Genomic DNA, 26,626 nt, shown 5'->3' on the forward strand with positions numbered 1-26,626 from the left:
TGAATATATCAAAACTTAATTTTTGATTAGTAATATGCATTGCTAAGAACTTCATTTGGACAACTTTAAAGGTAATTTTCTAAATATTTAGATTTTTTTAATCAGATTCCAGATTTTTTAATAGTTGTATCTCAGCCAAATAGCCCTATTGTCCTATCCATACAAACCAACAATGCAAAGCTTATTTATTCAGCTTTCAGATGATGTATAAATCTCAGTTTGACCCTCATGACTGGTTTTGTTGTCCAGGGTCACATATGTTGTGTGTTTAATAGGTGAACGTCTCTGCTCTGATTTGAAATGCACTGTGGATGATGTTGTGTTAAAGCCCAGCTGTTGCTCATACAGACACTGTCAAACACGGCCTGAGTGTTCCTGAGCAGAGATGCAGTCTGGGAAATGCAGAGAGCTCCTGCTCTCACGCTTCAGCCTTTAATCTGCTTTAGGCTTCTGCCAGTGCTTGGCTGTTGATTTTTATTTATTTATCTATTCATTTGGTGCGACAAAGGATAACTGTTGGGCCACACAGTTTATGGGTGGAACAGGAAACGGTTTACCAGGAAACGGTTTAAGGGAAATATTCATAGAAGGACACTAGTGATAAACCTGATGAAGTAAAAGTATCAGATTAAATGCACTAATCTGATATCTTGATGAGGTTATGAGTCACTGCGATTTAAGATGAGTTTGAGAAGTCATTATTTAAATGAGGTTTTAACATGTATTATGCCTTGATATTTCTATAAATAAAGTGACTTTTTTCACTTCGACAAATAACTATACTTTTAAGTAGCTGGTCGGAAAGAAAAGGTGGATGAGATTGAGATCTGAAGCGCCACCCAGCGGTGAAACAAGTCAAATCACCCAGAGCCTTTTTGAGTATTACCAAGTGTTACAGGCTGAGAACTGAGAAATTAGAGATGAAATGTGAATAATCTGTGAAAAAGTGTATTTAAATAAAAGTATATATCCAAAAAGTGAAAAAAAAGAAAGATTTTTAATGTTTTTTAAAGAAGTGCTCACCAAGCCTGCATTTTTTTGATCCAAAGTACAGCAAGAACTGTAAAATTGTAAAATATTTTTACTATTTAACAACTGTTTTGTATTTGAATATATTTTAAAATGCAATTTATTTCTGTGATTTTAAATCTGAATTTTTAGCAGCATTACACCAATGATCCTTCAGAAATCCTTCTAATATTCTGATTTGCTGCTAAAAAATGTTTATTACTATGTTGAAAACAGCTGAGTAGAATTTTTTCAGGTTTCTTTGATGAATAGAAAGTTCAGAAGAACAGCATTTATCTGAAACAGAAATCTTTTGTAACATTATAAATGACTTTATCATCACTTTTGATCAATTTATGATCAACTTATCATCCCTTTTGATCAATTTTTTTAGCATCCTCGCTAAATAAAAGTATTAATTTCTATATTTTTTTCTCCAAAATTATACTGACTCTAAGCTTCTGAATGGTATAGTGTATAATATCACAAAATGTTTTTTGAGCATCTATTTTAGATAAATGCTGATTTTTGGATCTTTTTATTCATCAAAAAATGCTCAAAGAATCATCAAAGAAAAAGAATTACTCAACTGTTTTAAATATTTATAAAAAAAAATGAAAATCAACATATTGGAATATTTTTGAAGGATCACGTGACACTAAAGACTGGAGTAATGATGCTGAAAATTTAGATTTGATCGCAGGAATAAATTACATTTTAAAATATATTCAAATAAAAAACTGTTATTTTAAATAGTAAAAAATATTTCATAATTTTACTGTTTTTTCTGTACTTTGGATCAAATAAATGCAGGCTTGGTGAGCAGAAGAGACTTCTTCAGAAACATTAAAAATCTCTCTGTTCAAAAACTTTTGACTGGTAGTAGATATGGCCAACAATATTTGTATATTACTAATATTTCTGGCCCTAAATTGCGTATGTTTCACGCTTTGGATAAAAGCATCTGAATAAATGTAAATTTGTGTTTTCAATATATTTTTTTCATTTAAATAAACTTTTAGCACAATTAAGCATTGATTACTGTAAGGCACCCCATTTTGCACAATTGTCTCAGTTTTCATTTTAATATGTATATATATGTATTTTGACTCCATGCTTTTGAATGGTATAGTATATAAAGTTACAAAAGCTTTTTATTTCAGATAAATGCTGATTTTTGGATCTTTTTTATTCATCAAAGAATCCTTAATGAATCATGAAAGAAAAAAAATTACTCAACTGTTTTAAATATGTGACCCTGGACCACAAAATCAGTCTTAAGTCGCTTAATTTATAACTGTAAAGCACACCTCAGTTTCCAGATTATAAGGCTTTGACATTTCAGTGTGTTCATGACACATATCAATTAGGTTCAGTAGCGTCAACACTTAAAACATTTACCTTTTCCGTTTGAAATGGATATATAAAACATAATCTGGCTTGCTACTTACTAAACTTGCTTATGTAATCAAATTCCAACCCAAAGTTTTTTATATTTTAGTCTGCTTGGATTTTGATTCTTGCCTGTGGATCTTTGATTTCACATTCTCAGTTTATTCTAGTAAATTTCAATAAATGCCATCTTAAAGGAGTAGTTCACTTTCAGAACATAAATTTACAGATAATGTACTCACCCCCTTGTCATCCAAGATGTTCATGTCTTTCTTTCTTCAATCATAAAGAAATGGTGTTTTTGGAGGAAAACATTTCAGGATTTCTCTCCATATAATGGACTTCTATGGTGCCCCTGAGTTTGAACTTCCAAAATGCAGCTTCAAATGGCTCTAAATGATCACAGCTGAGAAAGAAGGATCTTATCTAGTGAAACAATAGGTTATTTTCTAAAAACATTTAAAACTTATATAATCTCAAATGCTCGTCTTGCCGAGCTAGACAGGACGAGCATTTGAGGTTAAAAAGTATATAAATTTAATTTTTTTTAGAAAATAACCCATAATTTTGCCAGATAAGACCGTTTTTTCTTTGGCTTGGATCGTTTTGAGCCATTTGTAGCTGCATTTTGCAAGTTCAAACTCGGGGCACCATCGAAGTCCATTATATGGAGAGAAATCCTGAAATGTTTTACTCAAAAAGCTAAATTTCCTTACGACTGACGAAATAAAGACATGAACATCTTGAACGACAAGGGGGTGAGTACATTATCTGTAAATTTTTGTTCTGAAAGTGAACTACTCCTTTAAATTATAATAAACAACAAAAAAGCCCATGTATGAAAAGTTGAATCCACATTACAGTGCATGATATTAATTTGGCTGTCTTGGCTGTCCCCTTTGAGGCTCTTCTATTTAAAAAAAAAAAAAAAAAAAATCCTAGAATTGCCACTGAGAAAGAAAGTGAGCAGAGGGCACCTGAGATCTCCCTGGAGGTCCTTATTAAATTAGGAGGCTCCCTGCGCGCTGCAGCGCCTCGGATCCGCCAGTAGGGGTCAGAGGTGAGGCGGCGTGTGTTCGGGCCTGTCACTCAGCAGAACAGCAGAAGCAGCAGGAATGATCGCACTGGACCCCGGAAGTGTGTGTGACCCTCATCATTATTTCTCACCTATGAAAGCCTTTAAACAGCTTGAGAAATGAAATGATCTATTTATATCTGGCCATCGCTCATCTGAGAATCACAACTGGTGGATAAAATCTCATTTTGGAGGCGGTAAGCGAAAGGAAAACCTCTGTATTTCGATAAAGCAAAGTGAATCATGGGGATGTTTGGATGGCTGCGATTTAGCACCCGATTTAAATGTGCTTTACTGGCTTAAATCGAGTCTGTCAGAATAATTAAAGACTTAATTGCTAATATTTTAGTTGTAATATCATTAGGTTTAAAATATAATGATCAAACGATAAGTTAGATGAAGGGTGTGACGGGAGATTGTTCTTAAAAGAGAAATAAACAAATATACCAGTTTGTTGTTATAATGGCGGCTATGGAAGTTTACAAAATAGCAAGTAATTGTCAAGTAAGTTATATACGGTGGATTCATGCCTGTTTATTGTTTTTACCTCTCCGAAACAAATCAAAACACGTTTCCTCATAACAGGCCAGTGACACTTTTAGTTGTTTACATGTGAATGAGAGAATTTTCGTTAGTATATATTATATTTTTAGTAATGGTTTGGTTTTTAAACGTGGATCCTTTGCCAGAGTAGATTTTTATTCAGATACAGCTGATTGAGGGAAAACTTTTGTGTTTTTAGCAGCTTGTAAGTGGAACTGAGGTTTATGTATCAGATGACAGGCTCTTAAATAAGCATTTTATCAATATAGCTTAATATGAAAGACTTAAAAGATTGTTTACCTGAAAAAAAAAATGTCAGCATTTACTTACCATTATTTAACTTTTTCCTTGAGACACAAATGCTAGGGTTATATTTACTTAAATATACACTAACAGTCGAAGGTTTTTGAACAGTAAGATTTTTAATGTATTTTAAAGAAGTCTTTTCTGCTCACTAATCCTGCATTTATTTGATCCAGAGTACATCTAAAACATTAAAAATATTTTTACTATGTAGGATATCTAGTTTTCTATTTAAATATAGAATAAAATGTAATTTATTTTTGTGATCAAAGATGTATTTTTTTTAGCATACTCCAGTCTTCAGTGTTACAGTGTTTCAGTGAAGTCATTCTAATATGCTGATGAGCTGCTCAAAAACATTTTTTATTATTATGATCAATATTTAAAATAGTTGAGTACAAGCTTTTGTAACATAATACATTATACCATGCAAAACTTGAAGTCAGTATAATTTTTTTTAGGGAGAAATGAAATACTTAGAATAGAAATTAATACTTTTATTTTGCACGGATGCTTTAAATTGATCAAAAGTGATAATAAAGACATTAATAATGCTACAAAAGATTTTTATTTCAGATAAATGCTGTTCTTAGCTTTCTATTCATTAAAGAAACCTGAATAAGTTCTATGCAACTGTTTTCAACATAATAATAATAAGAAATATGTTTTGAGCAGCTAATCAGAATATTAGAATGATTTCTGAAGGATCATGTGACTGGAGTAATGATGCTAAAAATTCAGCTTTGAAATCACAGGATTAAATTACATTTTAAAATATATTCAAATAGAAACGGGTATTTTAAATAGTAAAAATATTTCACATTTTTTGCTGTACTTTGAAGCAAACAAATGCAGGTTTGGTGAGCAGAAGAGGCTTCTTTAAAAAACAAAAAAAATCTTACTGTTAAAAAACATTTGGTAGTGTAGGTACTCAAATATAGTTGTTTAAAAAATTCATGTGTCAGGTTTGACTTGGAAAATATTGATATTGTTATTAGAGATGATTGCAAATTATGTGAAAGGCTGAAAATAAAGCTCCGTCAGAATTGGCCTGCTTACTGACACACTTTCATTTCTTGCCGTAGGTATAATCACTTATCCCACGATTCTCTGTTTCTGTGTGTGTCCTCTACAGGCTCCAGACTGTGGATGCCTTTGAGTTCAATCCCAACAGGGTTCGAGAGGATGTCATTGTGAGGGACGCTCTGCGTGGTGAGTCATTTGCACTTGCTAAGAACAGCATCACTTGAACAAACCCCTCTCACTATGTATTAAACTTCAGTTTGTCAGGAAAGCAAATGCGTGCAAGTGGGCAAGCATGTATTTTAAAGAATCTCACCATATTTTTCAGTCAGTTTTCTTCTTTGGAATGAGTGTATGTTGTCTTTTTTGGCACTGACCATTCACATCTTTCTTTGAGGCTCTTTGGCCTTTTGTTTTGTAAGCGATTTGCATCTCAAAAGTTTTTATGTAAATGAGATGCTAAATTTCAGCCCAAGCTGAAGATTGAAACTTCTGCCTTGTTTCTTTAACAAAATCACCAGATTGGCAGTGATGTTCCAGTGATACCAGGATAGAAAATGGTTACCACAGTACTATAAGATAAATTAATTTTGCAGCTGGCACCCTCCTGAACCTTTCACACTCAGAAATTTTAATTACAAAACTATGAAGTTTCTTAGATTTTCACTTTCACTGTCTGTTTCTTCGGGTTGGATTTGGGAATTTAAAATATTTAGTGGGTTATTAAATTATTGATAGAAGTGCATGTTTGATTAAAAGTACACTATTCAGAAGTCTGGGGTTTGTAAGATTTTAAAACGTTTTCAACTCTCTTCTGCACTCCAAGGCTGTGACGTTTTGATGAAAAATACTGTAAAATTTTGAAATATAACTAGTTTAAATATAGGTGTTTTATATTTGAATATATTTTAAAATGTAATTTATTCCTGTGATGCATACACAGTCTTATTGTATTTAAGGGGAGACACTGCAGGCAAAAACACTGTCCCTGTCAAGTTTGAGATTTTGGCTTTAGCACTGAGAACTATGGGTTCTGTCAATTTGTTTAAAAAACACCTTAAGACGCATCTTTTTGGACTTGCTTTTAATTAACAGCAATGGTTGCCTGTCATCTTATTTTTGTAAGATTGGTGGTGTGTTGTTTTATGGGATATTTACTAGGGCTGTCAAATGATTAAAATTTTTAATCAGATTAATCAGACTTTTCAGTGGATTAATCATGATTAATCACTATTTGCAACGACACCTGAATCCTAACCATTTTTTTTTTTTCTGAAATGCATACCAAAATATAAATAACAGGACACAGATACATAATTTTCACATTTTCATATTATGCCAGGGCCCGCATCGGGCCTGTTTTAGGCTACTCCTTATTTTTTATATTTTAGACATCCATCAATTATGTCGCGCTGGTGGAAACAACACGAGACTTTCGCTTTTACTTTCGACAACGGCTCGGATGACGCAACTGGAAGAGATCCGCGTTCAATCGCACGCAGTAGGCTGAAACTTGCTACAAAATACCGGCAAAAATAAATAATAAATGTGTCGGGGAAAGAGTAAGGACATATCTGAATTATTAATTAATAAAGTGTATTCAATGTGAGTCAATGTGAGTCAATGTCGCAAAGATCCTGCAATCTCATTTTTGGACGCGCCTTGAGAGAGAAATTTATCGTTAAGGATTACATATTAAACAAGTTTTTGTTTTCGATTTGTTTTATTTCGTTAAGTAATAATTTAAAACTTTCTATAGATATGTTTATCATGTCTGTGAGGCATGCATTTAGCTTTATTTTTGTAAGCACTCCTGTTCATGAACGAGACGACAGAAATCGCATCATTTTTGTTTTCTTTATTTTATAAAAACACTGCAACGTTTTTTGGTGTATTACTTTTTCCTTTGTGAGCAAAAATGACGGATAATTTTAAATTGCTTCCACTGAAAAAATGCAAATGATTGAGCTGGTGCCTCGATGACCTGCAAAGCGGCTTTATGTATCTTCCACTCTCCACTCTGTCACTGTGTCAGTCACCGCTCTTTCGAGAATGAACCCAGCATAACTATGCAGATTTAATTCCCAAAACATAAGAAAAACTAAAGTTTCATACGAATTCTGAATGAATTATGGCATGGAAAGTGCAAAGCGCGCTCCCTTTATTATCACTAAAAGCGTCACAAATCTTAGTTCATGGAGATCTCACAACGTTCCGTTATAATCAATAAAGCTTTCTAAACTACACAATGAATCTTTTATTTACATCGCGTCTACACTTAGTCAGGAGATGAACAACGCTGGATTGTTTGCCAGATCTTCAATTGGTTTGCTTTTGTTTGAGGGTATATAGCACCGTCTACCGCAGTAGAACCGGGCCTAAGCTTGGCTAACCACTCCAGTTGCAGAGGGGCTGTCGCCCAGGCTTGTACTTGTTAACTGTACCATCATCATTCTTTTTATATTTGAATCCATATTCATTCGTCCATAGGCTCACCTTGCTCCATCTCGCCTCTAGCTCCCCAACCACTTTCCTGACAAATAATTCGTCACTCTGCGCATGCGTGAAATGCGTTAAATTTGACGTAATTAACAACAACAAAATAATTAACGCCGTTAACGCGTTATTTTTGACAGCCCTAATATTTACTGTATGCATGTTTGATCCTTTTTTATTGACATTTTGTACAGCACTTTGTGACTTCTTGTCTGTGAAAGGTGCTATATAAGTCAATTTTACTTACTTACTAGGCTACATCCACGCTAAAATATCAAGGTGAAAGTCATCATATCTTGCGTAGTTTAGACCCAGCTCCCAACCCAACTTTGAGAATAGATTAACGGCGATTTTTTTTTTATCGCCCGATAAGAGTCTCGCGTTAACGCAGCACGTTAACGCCGATAACGGCCCACCACTAATTACAATACATATTTTCAAAGGCCATTTTCTCAAAATTAGTTTTTTTCTCCTACACTGAGCCATAAATAAAAAAAAATTTATTCCTGTCTATATTTTGAAGGTTTTTACAGAGGGATTTGTTCATATATGATTAGCTTGATTTTATAAGATTCTATTCCCCAAAAAAGGGTAAAAAATAAAATAAAAAATAGTAAATACATCGTTTCCTGTCTGTTCTAAGTTTTTTCTGAATTATGGAGTGACAAAATGAGATACCCAAAATCCACTCTGTAAAAACATTTGACTCTAATATGTCAAAAAAAAAAATGAAACAAGAATGTTGAGCTAACTACATCCAGTGTTTAGAATTTTGTACTAGAAATGTGTACAAATTAGCGCATATTTCATTAAAGAATGCCTCATTTGCATATTTAAACCTAACATTTTAGGAAACTTGTAATACAAAAAATGTTTGCAATTATCAATGTAATTAACAATTAACTGGGTAAGTAAGTTTTTTTTTTTTACCCTATTCACCTGCAGTGTCTCGCCTTAACCAAATATAAAACACATGTTACTTAAAATGAATGTAGGGTAAGTTTAAATTATTTTTTCTTCTGGGAAACATATAAGTATCTTTTGTAGCTTCTGAAGGGCAGTACTAAATGAAAAAAAAAAAGATATTTAGGCAAAACAAGAAAAATGTACACATCTTCCTTCTGTTCAAAAGTTTTCACCCCCGGCTCTTAGTGCATCATTTATTTTTTCTGAAGCATCAGTGAGCATTTAAACCTTCTGTAATAGTTGCATATGAGTCCCTCAGTTGTCCTTAGTGTCAAAAGATGAATCTCAAAATCATACAGTCATTGTTGAAAAGGGTTCAAATACACACGAATGCTGAAAAACCAAAGAATTTGCGGAACCTGAAGGATTTTTCTGTAGAACAGCGGTCAGTTTAACTATTCAGGACAAACAAGGGACTCATGAACAACTATCACTAAAAAAAAATCTTTTATGTGTATTTTATCAGGTCAGTATCAAATAAAAAATAACATGCATTTTATATGATCCCTCTTATTTTGGTAAAATAATTAACATTTTGCAGATTCTGCAAGGTGTATGTAAACTTTTGACTTCTAATGTATAGATAAAGGTTGAGTCTTTCCATTATTGGAAGTTTGTTATTTTTAAACCCATTTTTAATTTGCTGTTAAAAATGTACATTTAATCATTTAGAAAAGTAATAACACACCTCTCCTCAACAAGCCACGCAATTTGAGTTATCATATATGTCTGTAGCACTGTAAAACTCTAAACATGAGCAGTAATAATTGTGATACTTTTCTTAGTAATAAATAGCTGTTTGCATTTATGCCCAATATGTTGGCGTTACACGGAAATTATTTTTTTTTCAAAGTTGTAAATAAAACAAAGATGATTAAATAAGCTTTCCATTGATGTATGGTTTGTTAGGATAGGGAGATATTTGACCGAGATACAACTATTTAAAAATCTGGAATCTGAGGGTGCAAAAAAATCTAAATATTGCAAAAATCACCTTTAAAGTTGTTCAAATGAAGTTCTTAGCAATGCATTTTACTAATCAAAAAGTAGGTTTTGATATATTTACAGTAGGAAATTTACAAAATATCTTCATGGAACATGGTCTTTACTTAATATCCTAATGATTTTTGGCATAAAAGAAAAATTTATAATTTTAAGCCTTCCTGTTGCTACAAATATACCTGTGCTACTTAGTGAAAATTGTTTCTACGCCATTATGTTTCACTGTAGTGCCATGTATTGCTTTCCAATGCTTCTCCTTTATCTATACAGTAACATTATAGACAAGCTTGTGAATTGTGAGTCTGACTGGAATGGCATTCCAATGGGAGTCTCGCTCATCCTGTTCACTCCTCTCTCTCTCTGTCTTTGCAGGCGAGAATGCAGTCTTCAGGACACCGGTTGAGGGATGTGGAGCAGCACCAGCCCCTGCTCAGCGGAGGGGAGGAGGAAGTGGCGGCCAGCCGCGTCTGGTTCATCCAGGACAGCTGTGGGATGGTGTGCGCCTTCATGACCTGGTTTCTGGTCATGTACGCAGAATTTGTGGTGAACTTTGTCATGCTGCTGCCCTCCAAAAGCTTCTGGTACACTCTCATCAATGGCGTAGCATTTAACTTCCTGGCTGTGCTGGCGCTGACGTCGCACCTGCGAACCATGCTGACGGATCCAGTAAGAAACGAACATTGTTTTGATGATATGTGTTAATGAACATTTTTTGTGATGGGAATTGTGTTGTGTTTATCAGGGAGCTGTTCCCAAAGGTAACGCCACTAAGGAATACATGGAAAGTCTGCAGCTGAAGCCAGGAGAGGTCATCTACAAGTGTCCGAAATGCTGCAGCATTAAACCAGAGAGGGCACACCATTGCAGGTAAGACCAACATCTTATAGATGACTTGCAAAGCTTTTGCTAACAGTAGGGCCCTACAATTTCCGTGATGTGGAAAATGTGGACGGAATTGCGGAATCCAGTCATAAAAATGGAATTTACAGTACAACATGGAATATCACTGAATATTCCAAATGTTGGATGAATAAATCAATATTATAAATCAAATGTAGGTCAGTACACTTAAAGGAGTAGTTCACTTACAGATAATGCACTCACCCCCTTGTCATCCAAGATGTTCATGTCTTTCTTTCTTCAGTTGTAAAGAAATAATGTTTTTTGAGGAAAACATTTCAGGATTTCTCTCCATATAATGGACTTCTATGGTCCCCCCAAGTTTGAACTTCCAAAATGCAGCTTAAAACTTAAAAAGTAATGCAGCATTTAAATGCAGCTTCAAAATGCTCAAAATGATCCCAGCTGTGGAAGAAGGGTCTTATCTATCGAACTGATTGGTTATTTTCTAAAAACATTTACAATTTATATACTTTTTAAGTTTTAAGCTGCATTTTGGAATTTTAAACTTGGGGGCACCATAGAAGTCCATTATATGGAGAGAAATCCTGAAATGTTTTCCTCAAAAAACATAATTTCCTTACGACTGAAGAAAGAAAGACATGAACATCTTGGATGACAAGGGGGTGAGTACATTATCTGTAAATTTTTGCTCTGAAAGTGAACTACTTTCAATCAAAACATGATATGGACTAGTATTTGTAAATATTAAGCTGCAAAAACACTTTAAATATGAATACTGCCTATTCTGCGTGTGTGAATGAATGGTGCAGACGTGTGGTTTTGTTTACTGCATACATAATGAAGTGTGTGTGAAGCTCGCTGTGTTTTCAGCCTCTGTCGCCTTAATATATGAGTACATGAACACATAAACATAATCTCTAGAACTGCTCTGTAAGTCACTTCATGAGCATTTTACCATTTCTTGTGAGAAAAGCCAAATGTACCATCATATCTATAAACAGAAACTTAAAGGTCTTCACAGCAACCCGTCAAAATAAAACTTTGGTTTAAAACTTGAAGAAACTGACAAATATTTTACTTAATGTAATTATAGTGCTACTGTTAGTAATAAAAGTATTATCAAAACATTATTTTCAAGGAATATTTACCAGACAAAGTATTTACCAGAATTTATGTACCACAAAAATGTAAATACACAACACAGTATTTCTAGGAAATAAATAAAAAATAAAATATTATAATAAAATTTAATATAAATAAAATTAAAAAAAAATTTTTTTACAAAATGTAACGAAACCATTAAAATAGAATTCAGAAAATTAATGCAAAACTGATTTTTTTTTTAATAAAACTAAATTTGAGGAAAGAAGTAATGTATTTAATAAGGCCCTCATTTTTGTTAAACTTTTAAAAAATGTCTGTTAAATTAATCAGACATGCTTTTTGATCAAAATTATTTTGAGTCTAGAAAAATGTAAACCGGAAAAATAGTAACAGAATAAAAACATTTTTCATCGTTTTCATCTGCATAGCCACATTCTACACTTTTGTAGCATTTAAAAATTTATATAAAACTTCAGACCTGATTTCTAGCACCAAAAACAATGTTTATTTTCCACTCTTTTTTTTGTCACATTGACCTATGTCATGATTGGCTGATTGTTTTGCATTTGGAATAAATAAAAACCACATTGATAAATTAATATGCACTCACATTGATGAATACAAATTGACATGGGTTGTCATATCCTAATGTGATCATGGTTGTGATGTCATAACTTGAACTGAAGAGCTTGAACTGATAATTTTTTTTAGGATTCTCTAATAAATAATTCAAGTTCAAAAGAACAGCATTTAATGAAAATATAATTATTTTGTAACATTATAAATGTCTTTACTGTCATGACAGCTCAATTTAATGCCTCCTGGATTAATAAAAGCACTATTCTGTTTTTAAAAAATCTGTATAGTTGACTATGGAGGAATGTTTTATTTTAGAAGAGCCAGATAATCATGTTTTGCAAGCATCAGTGACTTTTACTAGTGATGGGATTTATGGCTCTTTGAGGGGATCCGGATCTTGGCGATCCGTTGCTTTCAAAGAGCCGTTCAAAAGAAGGCTCTTTTTAAATATTTAGTCAGTTTTAAGATGCCAGCTTGGGGGCATCTCAGTTTATCCTGGAAATAATCACTGGGAGGAATGATGAGGTGAGATTTGTAGTCGAATAATTAAAACTCAGATATCACACACCAATACTACTACTCACAGATACCTACTCACAAATAAACATCAAAAACAAAGCCGGCTGCAATGAATTTTTGTGCAAAACTGCTTTTGCTACAAACACTTCCACACAAGAACATTGTTATCACACAAGAACATTTTGATAGAAAACAAAAAAATATTTAAAGTTTTAAATATATACTGTAGATAAAATTAGATGGAATGGAAATAAAATGGAAATGTCTACATACAGTCCACTATTACTACAATTACTACTGTAAACTTTGCAAATAGGACATCAGCCCCTTCAAGTCTTAAATGATGAACAATAACAAAGTGGGCTGCAATAAATGTCTGTGCAAAACAGCTTTTAGTGAAAAATTTCTATACAAGAACAGTATCACAAAAGAACATATAACTGTTCTGTCTCGTGGAGGAGCTAATTTGTGTGCATCTGTGTGAAACACGCATAGGAAAAAAAGAACGACAGAAAGAACTAGGGCGGGGCAATTTGGCCTAAAATCAAAATCTCAATTAATTGAACATTTTAACCCGATTACGATTAATGAACGATTATTTTATTCATTAATAAAATTATATTTAAATAATATTTTTTTTTTTTTGCCCTCATAGTTCACTGACAAGTTTTGTACAGTAAATATGCTCACATATTACAAGTGAGAGATTTTTGAATGAAGGGTGCACACACTATCTACTATCTATGATTATTTATTGAACATCAGTGTTGAACAACTGAAATTAAAGCACACATTGCTTAAAACGAAAAGTCACATTTTTCTTAAATTAGTGAAAATAAATAACTTGCACTTTTGGAAACAAAATAAATTATTTATAAAATAATAATAAATATTAAAAGTAGAAAATAAGCAGTATCTCTTCTAAATAAAATTACTCTTGTATATCCTGTAAATCCTTTTTACTGTATAAATACTGCTTAAGCTCTCCATCGACATGTCGGAGGAATAACGTAACGTAACGGAGCGGGGTCACGTGACTCCACACGCAGTAATGTTTTTAAAGGGAAAGTAATTGAAATAATTGACCTGGAAAAATTTGATCGATTATAGGTTCTGAATGTCGATTTCGATTACTTTTCGATTAATCGCCCAGCTCTAGAAAGAACGGCTCCCCCCAGCCGCGACTCGGCTCCCATCGTTCATGTTTATGAGGCGTTCAAAAGAATCGGTTCGTTCGCGAACGTCACAACTCTAACTTTTACAAGCATCAGTGACTTCTAGATGTTTACCATCTTGTTTTATAACTGGTATGGTTTTTTTCTCTTGTTTTGCTTGTTGTAGTATCTGTAAGAGATGTATCAAGAAGATGGATCACCACTGTCCTTGGGTCAACAACTGTGTGGGCGAAAACAATCAGCGTTTCTTTGTCCTCTTCACTGTGAGTGTGTCTGAGACTGCTGTCGCTTCTTTTACAATATTTCATGGTGGAATTGCTGACCTTCTTTTGCCTTGGTTTTATAGAAAATATGATTACGAAAGGGTTGATTTCAGCTCTGTTTGGATGAGCTGTGACCACATAATCATTAGGCAGGTCTATATCACTGCAGCAGTATTTTGTTTATACAGTATCTCACTAAAGTGAGTACACCCCTCACATTTCAGCAACAATTTTAGTATATCTTAAGGGACAATACTATAGAAATGAAACTTGGATATATTTTAGAGTAGTCAGTGTGCAGCTTGTATAGCAGTATTGATTTACTGTCCTCTGAAAATTACTCAACATACAGCCATTATTGTCAAAATAGCTAATACTTTAAATAGCTAAACTTTATTGGCATCAGTGTACAACAATATTTAGCAACCAGCCTTTACATTTTAATGTTTAATGTTGAGTAATATATAACTTCAATGCGTTCTGTTTTTCTCCTCAGATGTATATAGCCTCTATTTCATTGCATGCGCTGTGTCTCAGCGGTTTCCACTTCTTCACCTGTGTCAAAGTCCAGTGGAATGGTGGGTAATAGACACTTGAGATGTCATGTCATAAGAAGTAAAGTGCAATATGTTGACATTTAATGTGCTGTGTCTAGACATGTGCCGGTATTCGGTAATGCAATAAATCGCGGTAATGAATATGCACGATATTGTTATCGTGGGCACTTCAAAATACCGTGAAAAATAATAGATCAGAATTTATATTTATAGAACGCGCATTAGCTTATTTTCCATCAACCGCTTAAACAAACACGGTGTATATGCTGCGCGAAACACGTGCGCACTCTGAATGTAAACAATCCCCACATGTAGAAGCACTGTGTGCATGCGGCGCAGTGCGCACTCTAGTCTAATGTAAACAATCCTCACATGGAGAAGAAGCATGGCGGAAGGAGGAACACTGCCGACGATTTATCCCCCTTCTAAAAGCAGGGCTGCCAACTCTACGCATTTAGCGTGAGACTCACGCAATTTACACTTCTCACACGCTCTCGCGCCACGCATCCATTTTCTCACACAGAGAAAAATCACGGAGCAAAGAGAACATGGAGACCGACAGACTACTAGATCAGAGCAGGTTACTTTTGATATGAAAACAATTCTCAGCTCTCAGGTTCTGTCCATTTTATTACGAAATTCAGACAATAAATACCGTTTTGGTGCTTGTAAATGTGACGTGACCGATCGCTGTAGCGCTTCAGTTCAAGTAAACCGATCATCTGTTACTTTTTATTTAAAGATACAGTACAACTTACCGAAAGATATGCCTACATAATATCAGCATTATTATAATTATAATTACACATAATTAACAGCATTAAGTGAGATATATATATTTTTTTTCTTGAGAAAAATTTATATGTAGGCTATCTACTGTAGCCTACCTAATTTTTATCCAAAGAGTCAATATTGAATCAAGATTGAAATCAAATCCCAAGAATTTAAATCGTGAAAATTGTGTAAAATTCTGTTTAGTTACCAAATGTTTTGACAATCACAATTACACCTATTGTAATGCAAGTTGTTTTTTTAATGCAAGTTGTTCCCTCCCCCACCACCACTCCATCCATTTCTCCTGAGCAATTAAAATATTGTGATAATACCGTATACCGTGATAAAAGCTCAATCAATTAATCCCAGCATGAAAATTTGATACCGGCACATGCCTAGCTGTGTCATTGTTTGGCTCTTTTGCTCTGAGGAGCCACTTTGTGCTCAGGAAAATGCTAAGTTTCTAATAAGAATAAGATACTATAGTGCAGTCTGTGCTACTGTTCTTTTATCTTTCATACAAAGCACTTGAGATTTTGATGTTCTGCTTTGGTTTTGACAGTGTCGTCTCATCTGTGGTGTTGTTCTCTGTTGTGTAGAGTGTAGTGATTTCTCCCCACCTGTGGCGGTCATGCTGCTGATTTTCCTGTGTCTGGAAGCACTGCTGTTTCTTACCTTCACTGCTGTCATGTTCGGCACTCAGATTCACTCCATCTGTAACGATGAGACGGTAAGTCAACTCACACAAACTCACTTCAGAAGTATTCAGACCTGGTTACTACCATTACTTCTGATGTAACTGATGTTTGTTTAATGCAATTTATTATTACTGGAAAAAACAACCATGCTAAATTATGTATGATCATATATGAAATGTCTATTAAAATGTTGAATTGTAGTTTATTTTATTGTTATTTCATTTTATAGTAAATATTTTATTATGTATAATAAAGCAGTAAAACTATTTTATTTTTATTCCACAATGGTTTTTAGATCTACAATTTGCTGAATTTGTTAAATTATTTATATTGATATTATATATGTATTGTAATTAAATATTATAATTTTTTTGTGTTATATTATTCCAATAGAAAAATCACATTTTATTATTTCTAATAAAGCAGTAAAAATATATTTTCATTGTATGCCACAACATTTTCACTGTATTTGAGTTTATTTATATTATATATGCATATATATGTATAAAATACTAGTTTTATTTTTATTATTTTAATAAAAAGTACAAATGTTCTATGTATAATAAAGCAGTAAAAACATGTTTTAATTTTGTGTTCGAAATTATTTATATTAATAAATTATATATGTATATAATATTGTTTTATTTTATTTTTATTATATTAATTAAAAATGAAAATCACAAATATTTCATGTATAATAGATCAGTAAAAATAAAATATTTTCCGTATTGCAGTGTTTTTCAGATCTACAATTCAAATTATCTTAATTTTACTTCTAAATTATTTATTTTAATATATTATTTATATTAATATATTATATGTATATAATAAAATATTTTATTTTTATTATATTATATTATGTTAATAAAAAAAATGAATGACAAATATTTTATGTATAATAAAGCAGTAAAAAGACAATATTTTCTTTGTATACCGCAATATTTTTCAGATCTACAGTTCAAATTCACTGCATTTGCATTCTAAATTATCTATATTAAATATGTATATAATAAAATATGACTTTTTAATTTTATTATATTAATAATAAAAATAAAAATTACAAGTATTTACGTATAATAAATCAGTAAAAAATATTGTATGCCACAATTTTTTTCAGATATATAGTTTAAATGTGCAGATTTGTATTTTCTAAATTATTTCTATTAATATATTATATATGTGTATGTAAAATTATTTTATTTTTGTTATATTAATTAAAAAAAAAAAATCACAAATATGTTATGTATAATAAAGCAGTAAAAATAAGATATTTTAATTGTATGCCACAATATTTCTCATATCTACAGTTCACTGCATTTGAGTTCTAATTTATTTATATTAATACATTATATATGTATATAATAAAATATTACTTTATTTTATATTAATCATGGAAAAAAAAGACTAATTTATATATGATAAAGCAGTAAAAATGCTTTAATTTTATGGCACAATATTTCTCAGATCTGCAGTTCAAATTTGTAGAATTTTTGTTTTACATTATTTATATATATATATATATATATATGTATGTGTGTATATATATATATATATATGTATTAGGGCTGTCAAATGATTAAAATTTTTAATCAGATTAATCAGACTTTTCAGTGGATTAATCATGATTAATCACTATTTGCAACGACACCTGAATCCTAACCATTTTTTTTTTTCTGAAATGCATACCAAAATATAAATAACAGGACACAGATACATAATTTTAACATTTTCATATTATTCCAGGGCCCGCATCGGGCCTGTTTTAGGCTACTCCTTATTTTTTATATTTTAGACATCCATCAATTATGTCGCGTTGGTGGAAACCACACGAGACTTTCGCTTTTACTTTCGACAACGGCTCGGATGACGCAACTGGAAGAGATCCGCGTTCAATCGCACGCAGTAGGCTGAAACTTGCCACAAAATACCGGCAAAAATAAATAATAAATGTGTCGGGGAAAGAGTAAGGACATATCTGAATTATTTATTAATAAAGTGTATTCAATGTGAGTCAATGTCGCAAAGATCCTGCAATCTCATTTTTGGACGCGCCTTGAGAGAGAAATTTATCGTTAAGGATTACATATTAAACAAGTTTTTGTTTTCGATTTGTTTTATTTCGTTAAGTAATAATTTAAAACTTTCTATAGATATGTTTATCATGTCTGTGAGGCATGCATTTAGCTTTATTTTTGATAAGCACTCCTGTTCATGAACGAGACGACAGAAATCGCATCATTTTTGTTTTCTTTATTTTATAAAAACACTGCAACGTTTTTTGGTGTATTACTTTTTCCTTTGTGAGCAAAAATGACGGATAATTTTAAATTGCTTCCACTGAAAAAATGCAAATGATTGAGCTGGTGCCTCGGTGACCTGCAAAGCGGCTTTATGTATCTTCCAATCTCTACTCTGTCACTGTGTCAGTCACCGCTCTTTCGAGAATGAACCCAGCATAACTATGCAGATTTAATTCCCAAAACATAAGAAAAACGAAAGTTTCATACAAATTCTGAATGGATTATGGCATGGAAAGTGCAAAGCGCGCTCCCTTTATTATCACTAAAAGCATCACAAATCTTAGTTCATAGATATCTCACAACGTTCCGTTATAATCAATAAAGCTTTCTAAACTACACAATGAATCTTTTATTTACATCGCGTCTACACTTAGTCAGGAGATGAACAACGCTGGATTGTTTGCCAGATCTTCAATTGGTTTGCTTTCGTTTGAGGGTATATAGCACCGTCTACCGCAGTAGAACCGGGCCTAAGCTTGGCTAACCACTCCAGTTGCAGAGGGGCTGTCGCCCAGGCTTGTACTTGTTAACTGTACCATCATCATTCTTTTTATATTTGAGTCCGTCCATAGGCTCACCTTGCTCCATCTCGCCTCTAGCTCTAGCTCCCCAACCACTTTCCTGACAAATAATTCGTCACTCAGCGCATGCGTGAAATGCGTTGAAAAATTTGACGTAATTAACAACAACAAAATAATTAACGCCGTTAACACGTTATTTTTGACAGCCCTAATATGTATGTGTGTGTGTGTGTGTGTGTGTGTGTGTGTGTGTGTGTATATATATATATATATATATATATATATATATATATATAAGAATAATAATAAAAAAAATATAAATAAATAAAATAATAAAAAATATATTTTAAATGTATTACTTTTCACATTATTTCTCAGATCTAGTGTTCAAATTCACTGCACTTGTTGTCTAACAATGCGCTGACTGTACTTGCCTTAACTTTGCATCTCATGTTTGACCTGCACAGGAAATCGAGCGACTGAAGAACGAGAAGCCCACGTGGGAGCGACGGGTGCGATGGGAGGGGATGAAGGCTGTTTTTGGCGGGCCGCCCTCTCTGCTCTGGTTCAACCCTTTTGCTGGACTCCGCCTTCGGGTTCTGATGGTCCGCGCCCGGAAGAACGGGGCCGAGTTCTCAGTCTGAGTGAAGAATGCTGTCTATAAGGCATAGCCGTCTGCCTTCATGCCTATTACCCCCCTCACATAGGACATAGGACTCCTTCCTTTAATGCTGAAGCAGGTTTGGAGGTACTACGGTGGAAAACCTGTTCAATAACTGATGTCGCTCCTGGAACAATGAGGCTACGTCTCGATACAGTCCGTCTGTGTCCACACATTATTACCTCGTAAGGCGGATCATGCTTGTTATGCTCATATTGTCTTCATGAACATTTACACTCATGGGTTTTTTATTTGCTTTTCATTTATTTCCGTCGTTCGGACATTTACGAAACATTCGAAGGGTCGATATCCGTTATCCAGCTTGAAGAAATAGCATCTAGTGTAAAAATAATGGTTAATATGCTATGGTGGTTTAAAGAAATGGATCATAAACCAAACAGAAACTTGCAAAGGAATGTTTTGCCAAAAAAAAAAAAAAAGTTTCTAAGGTGAATCTCACAAAAACTGTCAGGAAATGGCCAGGTGGTTATATACCACCTCAAAATCAAAAAAAATTAATAAATAAGACTTAGATTAGATTAGAAATTGTAGAAACATCGATTGGAAATTATTTGCATTATTTAGATGCAAACAATATATAATATTTTATTTAAAATGTTGAGTATTTATACATTTGCACTGAAATTTATTTATGCTATTTTTAGTTTTTAATTTCTTTATTCACAAATGGCTGTGAGATTATGGAAGCCCGTTTCCGCCACTGAATAAAAATAAAAAAGGTAATTGCGACTTTTTATCTCGCAACTGTTACTCTGCTGTGAGATATAAATTCACAACTGCAAGTTATAAAGTCAGAAGTGTGGGATATAAACTCACGATTGTGAGATATAAATTGCAATTCAACATTTTTTTTTTCTCAGGATTGCATCAAATAAACTCGCAGGTCTGGAAAAAAAGTCACAATTGCGAAAAAAGAGATTTGAACTTTTTTCTCACAATTGGGGGTTTGTATTCCGCAATTCAAAATTTTTTTTTTTCCAGAATTGCGTCAAATAAACTCGCAATTCTGGATAAAAAGTCTGAATTGTGGGATATAAACTCTCAATTCTGACTTTTTTTCTCAGAACTGTGAGATATAAACGCACAACTGCAAAATATATAGTCAGAATTGTGGAATATAATACATTTAGAATAGCGATTGACATCTATTCTCGCAATTCTGACTTTTTCACAATTGCGAGTTGGTATTTCACAATCCTGACTTTTTTTTCTCAACTGTGAGATATAAACGCACAATTGTGAGTTATAAAGTCAGAATTGCTAGATATAAAGTTAGAATTGTGGGATATAAACTCACAATTGTGAGAAATAAAGTCAAATTCGCGAGATATAAACTCGCAATTCTGATTTTTTTCTTGTAATTCAGACTTTTTTTTTTTTTTTTAGATTTGTGGGATATAAACTCGAGAAAAAAGTCAGAAAAAGTCAGTCATGACTTTTTTCTTGCACTTTGCGAGTTTGTATCTCGCGATTCTGACTTCTTTCTCAGAATTGCGTCATAAAAACTGGAAAAATTCTGGATATAAATTCAAAATTGTAGGATATAAACTCACAATTGTAAAAAAAATAATGTCAGAATTGCGAGATATAAAATCTTTTGAATTTAGTTTGTATCCCACAATTGCGACTATGTTCTACTAGTTTTTTCGACTAGTTTACATCTCGCAATTCTGAACTCTAAACTCACAATTGCGAAAAGTGTCATAATTGCAAAACTATTTTTGCTCAGAATTGTGAGATATAAACTCAAAATAGCAAGAAATAAAGTCAGAATTGTGAGATATAAACTCGCAATTGCGAGTTATAAAGTCCAGTTCTGAGGAGGAAAAAAGACTGATATGTATATTATATCTCACAATTTTGAGAAAAAGTCAAAATTGCATGTTTCTGTAATGCAACTCTGAGAAAAAAGTCAGAATTGTGAGATAAGTCGCAATAATCTTTTTTTATTTTTTATTTAGTGGCGGAAACAGGCTTCCATAGAGATTTGTTTCACACTAAGCAACTAAACAAATTCTCATTACTGTAATTATAAATAAAATCGTAATACAATAAGCTTTCTTTATATAAAATACAGTTAAATATTGTGTTGTTGTTTTTTTCTTTTGAATTTAGTGTTAAATTTGAACTGGACATTTCCTTGTGAGATTCACCTTCTTAGGCTGGTTTAGTCACCTTGTCTTTAACGCATAACCTAAAAGATAAAGAAATTTTCGAGTAGTCTCATCTTCATGTATTGTAGAGATAATAATAGCCTCATTCTGTAGTCTTGAAATGAAAGCCCACAAAGAACTTGAATGGACAGTGAGACTATATATAATTCTCACATTGACCTTAAGCTGCTCTGTGAGATAAATAAAGACAAATCACATTACGGCGTACATAATTAAAGTATGTCCTCCGTGCGCACGAGGCCCACGGCTGAGCCAGGAACTCTAATTAACGTGTAGATTGCAATTTTAATGCACCGGAGTAAAATGAGCTGACGTGGAAGGGGGCTATCCATGTAGTGAGACTTGCACAATTCATTGAGGCTGACTATCACTTTGTGTTTTATAGTATGTTTCGCTTCGCATCGTGTTTTCATCGTCTTCTTCACTTTCAGCGGTAGATTGCTTTTACCTTTAGCTTAGAGAATTGTTTCATGGTGAACCTTGCGTTTTCCTTTTGGAAAATGTTTCGTCATATAAAGCTGGAACTTGTTCGGCAGGGTCGAGATGATCTGTGTGTTGCTTTGATTTTCAAGGGAATCTCACAAAATCGGTCAAGAACGTCTTTGTGTCATGTTTGACCCCCAAAATGAAATGATAAAAAACTAATTATAATTTATATAAAGACAATTAAACCTATTTTAGGCCCTTCTCACAAAAAAAAATATTTCATAATAAAAATCACTTTTAAATAAGAAATTCTATATAAAATATGCTAAAATAATAAATTATATTTATGATAGTTTGTAATATTTAAGTTACAATTTATTATAAAATATTGTAATTTTACATAATGTAATTTATTATTTTGCCATGTTTTACATAAAATTTAATTATTTAAAAGTACATAAAAATATATATAGTTTTATATAAAAAATTATATATAAAATGGCAAAATAATACCTTTAATTGTAATATTTAAGTCAATTTATTAAAAATTCTAAAATATTTTGAAACTGAAATAATATAATTATATAATTAATATATTTTGTCATTTTATATATTTTTTTAGTTAATTTTTTTTATTAATTATATATATATATCATAAATTGTACCTTCAATATTAAAATATTACAATTATATAATTTTTTTTAATAATACAAATTCACTTTTAAATAATAAATTCTTTATAAAATATGGATATGACAGATTTATTAGGAATTATAAAATATTTTAACTTTGAAATAATTTAATTTATTATCTTGCCATATTTCACACACGCACACACACACACACACACACACACACACACACACACACACACACACATGTTTGTTTTTGTGAAATGTGGGGACATTCCATAGACGTAATGGTTTTTATACTGTACAAACCGTACTTTCTATCACCCTACACCTTCCCTACACCTAAACCTAGCCCTCACAGGAGACTGTGCATATCTTTACATTCTCAAAAAAACGTATTCTGTATGATTTATAAGCCTTTTGAAAAGTGGGGACATGGGCAATGTCCTCATAAGTCACCCTCTCCTTGTAATACCTATGTCATACCCATGTTATTACACACATTTGTGTCCTGATATGTCACAAAAACATGCCCACACACACACACACACACACACACACACACATATATATATATATATATATATATATATATATATATATATATATATATATATATAATTTAAGTGTTTAAGTGACTTTAAATTTTTTATATATAATTATATACTTTAATTTACTAGAAATGCAATCACTTTTAAATTATAAAATATATATAGAAAATCTGGCAAAATAATAAATTATTTCAAATAGTATTTGTCATAGTTTTTATTTACTTTATTAATTTTTGCATATTTTCCTTATGGAATATACAATTTACTTTTTTTCCCTTTTGATTTTGGTGTGAAAATGTGTCCTGGATATGTTTCTGACTGGCTTTGTGAGATTCTCCTTGCTGTATGATTAGAAAATTAGTTGTTTTTACATTAAAAAGATATAAAATCTATAAAAAAAAAATAATAATGGCACTACATGAGAATTATATCACATATTAAATCCTGAGAGGCTTACAAAACCACTCCATTTACCAAGTGGAAGAGATGCGTGTGTTAATGCTCTTGGATATTATGTTTACAATATTTGAATATGTTTTGATGCTTTGGTTCTAGTATCACAACCATTCAGGAAGGCCTAAAAGATGAAGCCAATGGCATTTTAACACAAAAGACCAGATAAATGGATATGCCGGAAAAATTATTCTAGATTAATGTCACTCTGCCATAAATATCAGTGTAATTCCTCTTTTTATTTATGTTACAATGAGTTTGTGTGCCAATTTTGTTAATATACTGAAATCTTATTTTAGACATTCCCTTCTCATTATTACGACTGGCTTTTCATCAGAAAAACGTGGACTCGGATTGAACTAGAATGGCTTGGTGTAATTTATTTAGACTTTTTGAGCCTTTCTAAACAAGTCTATGAGTTATTCATTTTCTGTAAAGGGAATATGTAGTATAGGCAATCCCTGAAGATCATGTTTTGGATTTGATATGAGAGGACTTGCCTTTTATCAGCACATCACTAAGAATGTATCTCGTGCTTTTTATACCTTGTGTTAATTGGGTAGAAGAGGGACCGTTTTCTTTGCATTAGAATAATTAGGGTTTTGCATTCTGTGCTATTATTACTACTGCAACAGTATTTGCCTGACCTCAACTCTATTTTTAAAACATGCTTAGGTGATTTTAGATTATACTTGACTGTAAAAACTGACTGTAAAGAGGGATGTTTGCTCTGTTCATTAACCTCAGAAGAATGGCATCTATTACATTTGGTGGTTCAGCCGAGCGTATTCCCGTTATCAGTCTGATACTATCAACTCAATCTGGAAACTTTGTCTCCAACTTTCACTTTTTCTCCACATTAGACCTTTCTAGTGCTGCAGATTTCACACGGCGGGAAACGGGTCATTCGCTGAAACGTCTCAAAGCTTCAAGCTCATTTTAAGCAGTGTCTGAACTTGGAAATGTTGGAAACAGGGTTTACAGCCACAAAGCAAAGATTATGAAATTATGTCTGTAATAAATGGTGTAAACAAATATCGTTCTGATACTTTCAAGTGTCATCAAGTTATGATGTTCTTTCTTATGTAAAGTTCTTTTACATAATAAAGTCATTAGATTTAAAAGCCATTGAAGCCTTAAGTGTGAACCTGATTTAGTTTTTTATGCTCACTAAGGATGCATTTATTTGATCAAAAATATTATATATTATTTCAATTTCAAATAACTGTTTTCTATTTTCTTATATTATAAAATATAATTTATTTCTGTGATGCAAAACTGAATTTTCAGCATCATTACTCCAGTTTTCAGTCTCACATAATCCTTCCAGGGTTTGTACAAGGTGCTGTCTGGAAAACCCTTAAAAATAGCAATATTCCTGAAAAGTTAGGTCCTTACTTGAAAAGCGCTTGAATTATTTGAACGCAATATCAGCTATCTATGAAATAAGTGTTTAATTTTGTCAATAAGCACTTATCTTTTCACACAATTCAAAAAACATACTTTTTTGCTTATTTCAGTTAATGTCCTAAAACTAGCGAGCTAAAGCTGAAATTCGAAAAGAGGAACAGATGAACCGAATCAATTGAGTGAGTCATTTGCACTGGAGCGCTCAGATTGATTCAAACGCGTGACTTCGATCATTCATTTTAAGCGATTCACTATAGTGCTTGAAAAGTCCTTGAAAGTTCTGGAATTTAATTTTACAGCATCTGTACGAACCCTGTTCTTCAGAAATCATTCTAATATGCTGATTTCTCCTCAAGAATGTTGTGTACACACGGCTGAAGATGTGAAAAGACGAACAGATGAACCGAATCAATTGCGTGAGTCATTTGCACTGGACCGCTCCCACTGATTCAAACTCGTGACTTCGATCGTTAATTTCAAGAGATTCACTAGCAAAAAACAGATCAAATTGAAAGAGGCGAGCCATTCATTTTGGAATTCGGCATCGCTTGTAATAATATTAAAAACACAGAGATGAGTTTTTCGAAACTGCGAATCAGTTAAACCATTGCTCTGCTAAATGATTCACTGTTTTGAAGCGCTCCAATCTGATCAAGCATCACGAATCATGTGTTTCAAATCACGTATCGCGAATCATTTGACTTCGGAGCGGTTCGCAAATCATTTGACTTTTAGATCGAGATGTGAAATCATGAAACGGGTTTGTGAATCGTTTAATTTTTTGAATCCTGTTTGGTTTAGTCCTACCCAGCTGCCCTGTATCGTTTTAAAATAAGAAGAAAATAATACATAAAATCACAAAAAAAAAAAAAAAAAAACATTCAAAACCTTAAAATTCAGCTTTGAAATCGCAGGAATAAATTACATTTTAAACTATATTCAAATAAAAAACAGTTACTTTAAATAGTAAAATTATTTCAAAATGTTACTGTTTTTGCTGTATTTTGGATCAAACAAATGCAGGCCCAGTGAGCAGAAGAGACTTCTTTGATTGGTAGTGTGATTACAGACATAAGTCACATTTCTATAGTGCTTTATACAATACAGATTGTTTCAATGCATCTTAATACCAATTA

At 32.6% G+C, this 26,626-nt stretch overlaps 1 protein-coding gene across 1 annotated transcript; it reads left to right on the forward strand.

Moving 5' to 3' along the window:
- The first annotated feature begins 3,537 nt into the window (after positions 1-3,537).
- zdhhc7 (zDHHC palmitoyltransferase 7) lies at positions 3,538-22,760 on the forward strand. Its single transcript, XM_073850529.1, has 8 exons — positions 3,538-3,672; positions 5,457-5,533; positions 10,181-10,474; positions 10,551-10,675; positions 14,216-14,312; positions 14,809-14,890; positions 16,243-16,373; positions 19,630-22,760. The coding sequence occupies exons 3-8, from the start codon at positions 10,187-10,189 to the stop codon at positions 19,804-19,806; spliced, it is 900 nt and encodes a 299-aa protein (XP_073706630.1). The 5' UTR covers positions 3,538-3,672; positions 5,457-5,533; positions 10,181-10,186; the 3' UTR covers positions 19,807-22,760.
- Positions 22,761-26,626: the final 3,866 nt, after the last annotated feature.

This window comes from Garra rufa, chromosome 11 (genome assembly GCF_049309525.1).
Source record: "Garra rufa chromosome 11, GarRuf1.0, whole genome shotgun sequence".
Taxonomy (NCBI): domain Eukaryota; kingdom Metazoa; phylum Chordata; class Actinopteri; order Cypriniformes; family Cyprinidae; genus Garra; species Garra rufa.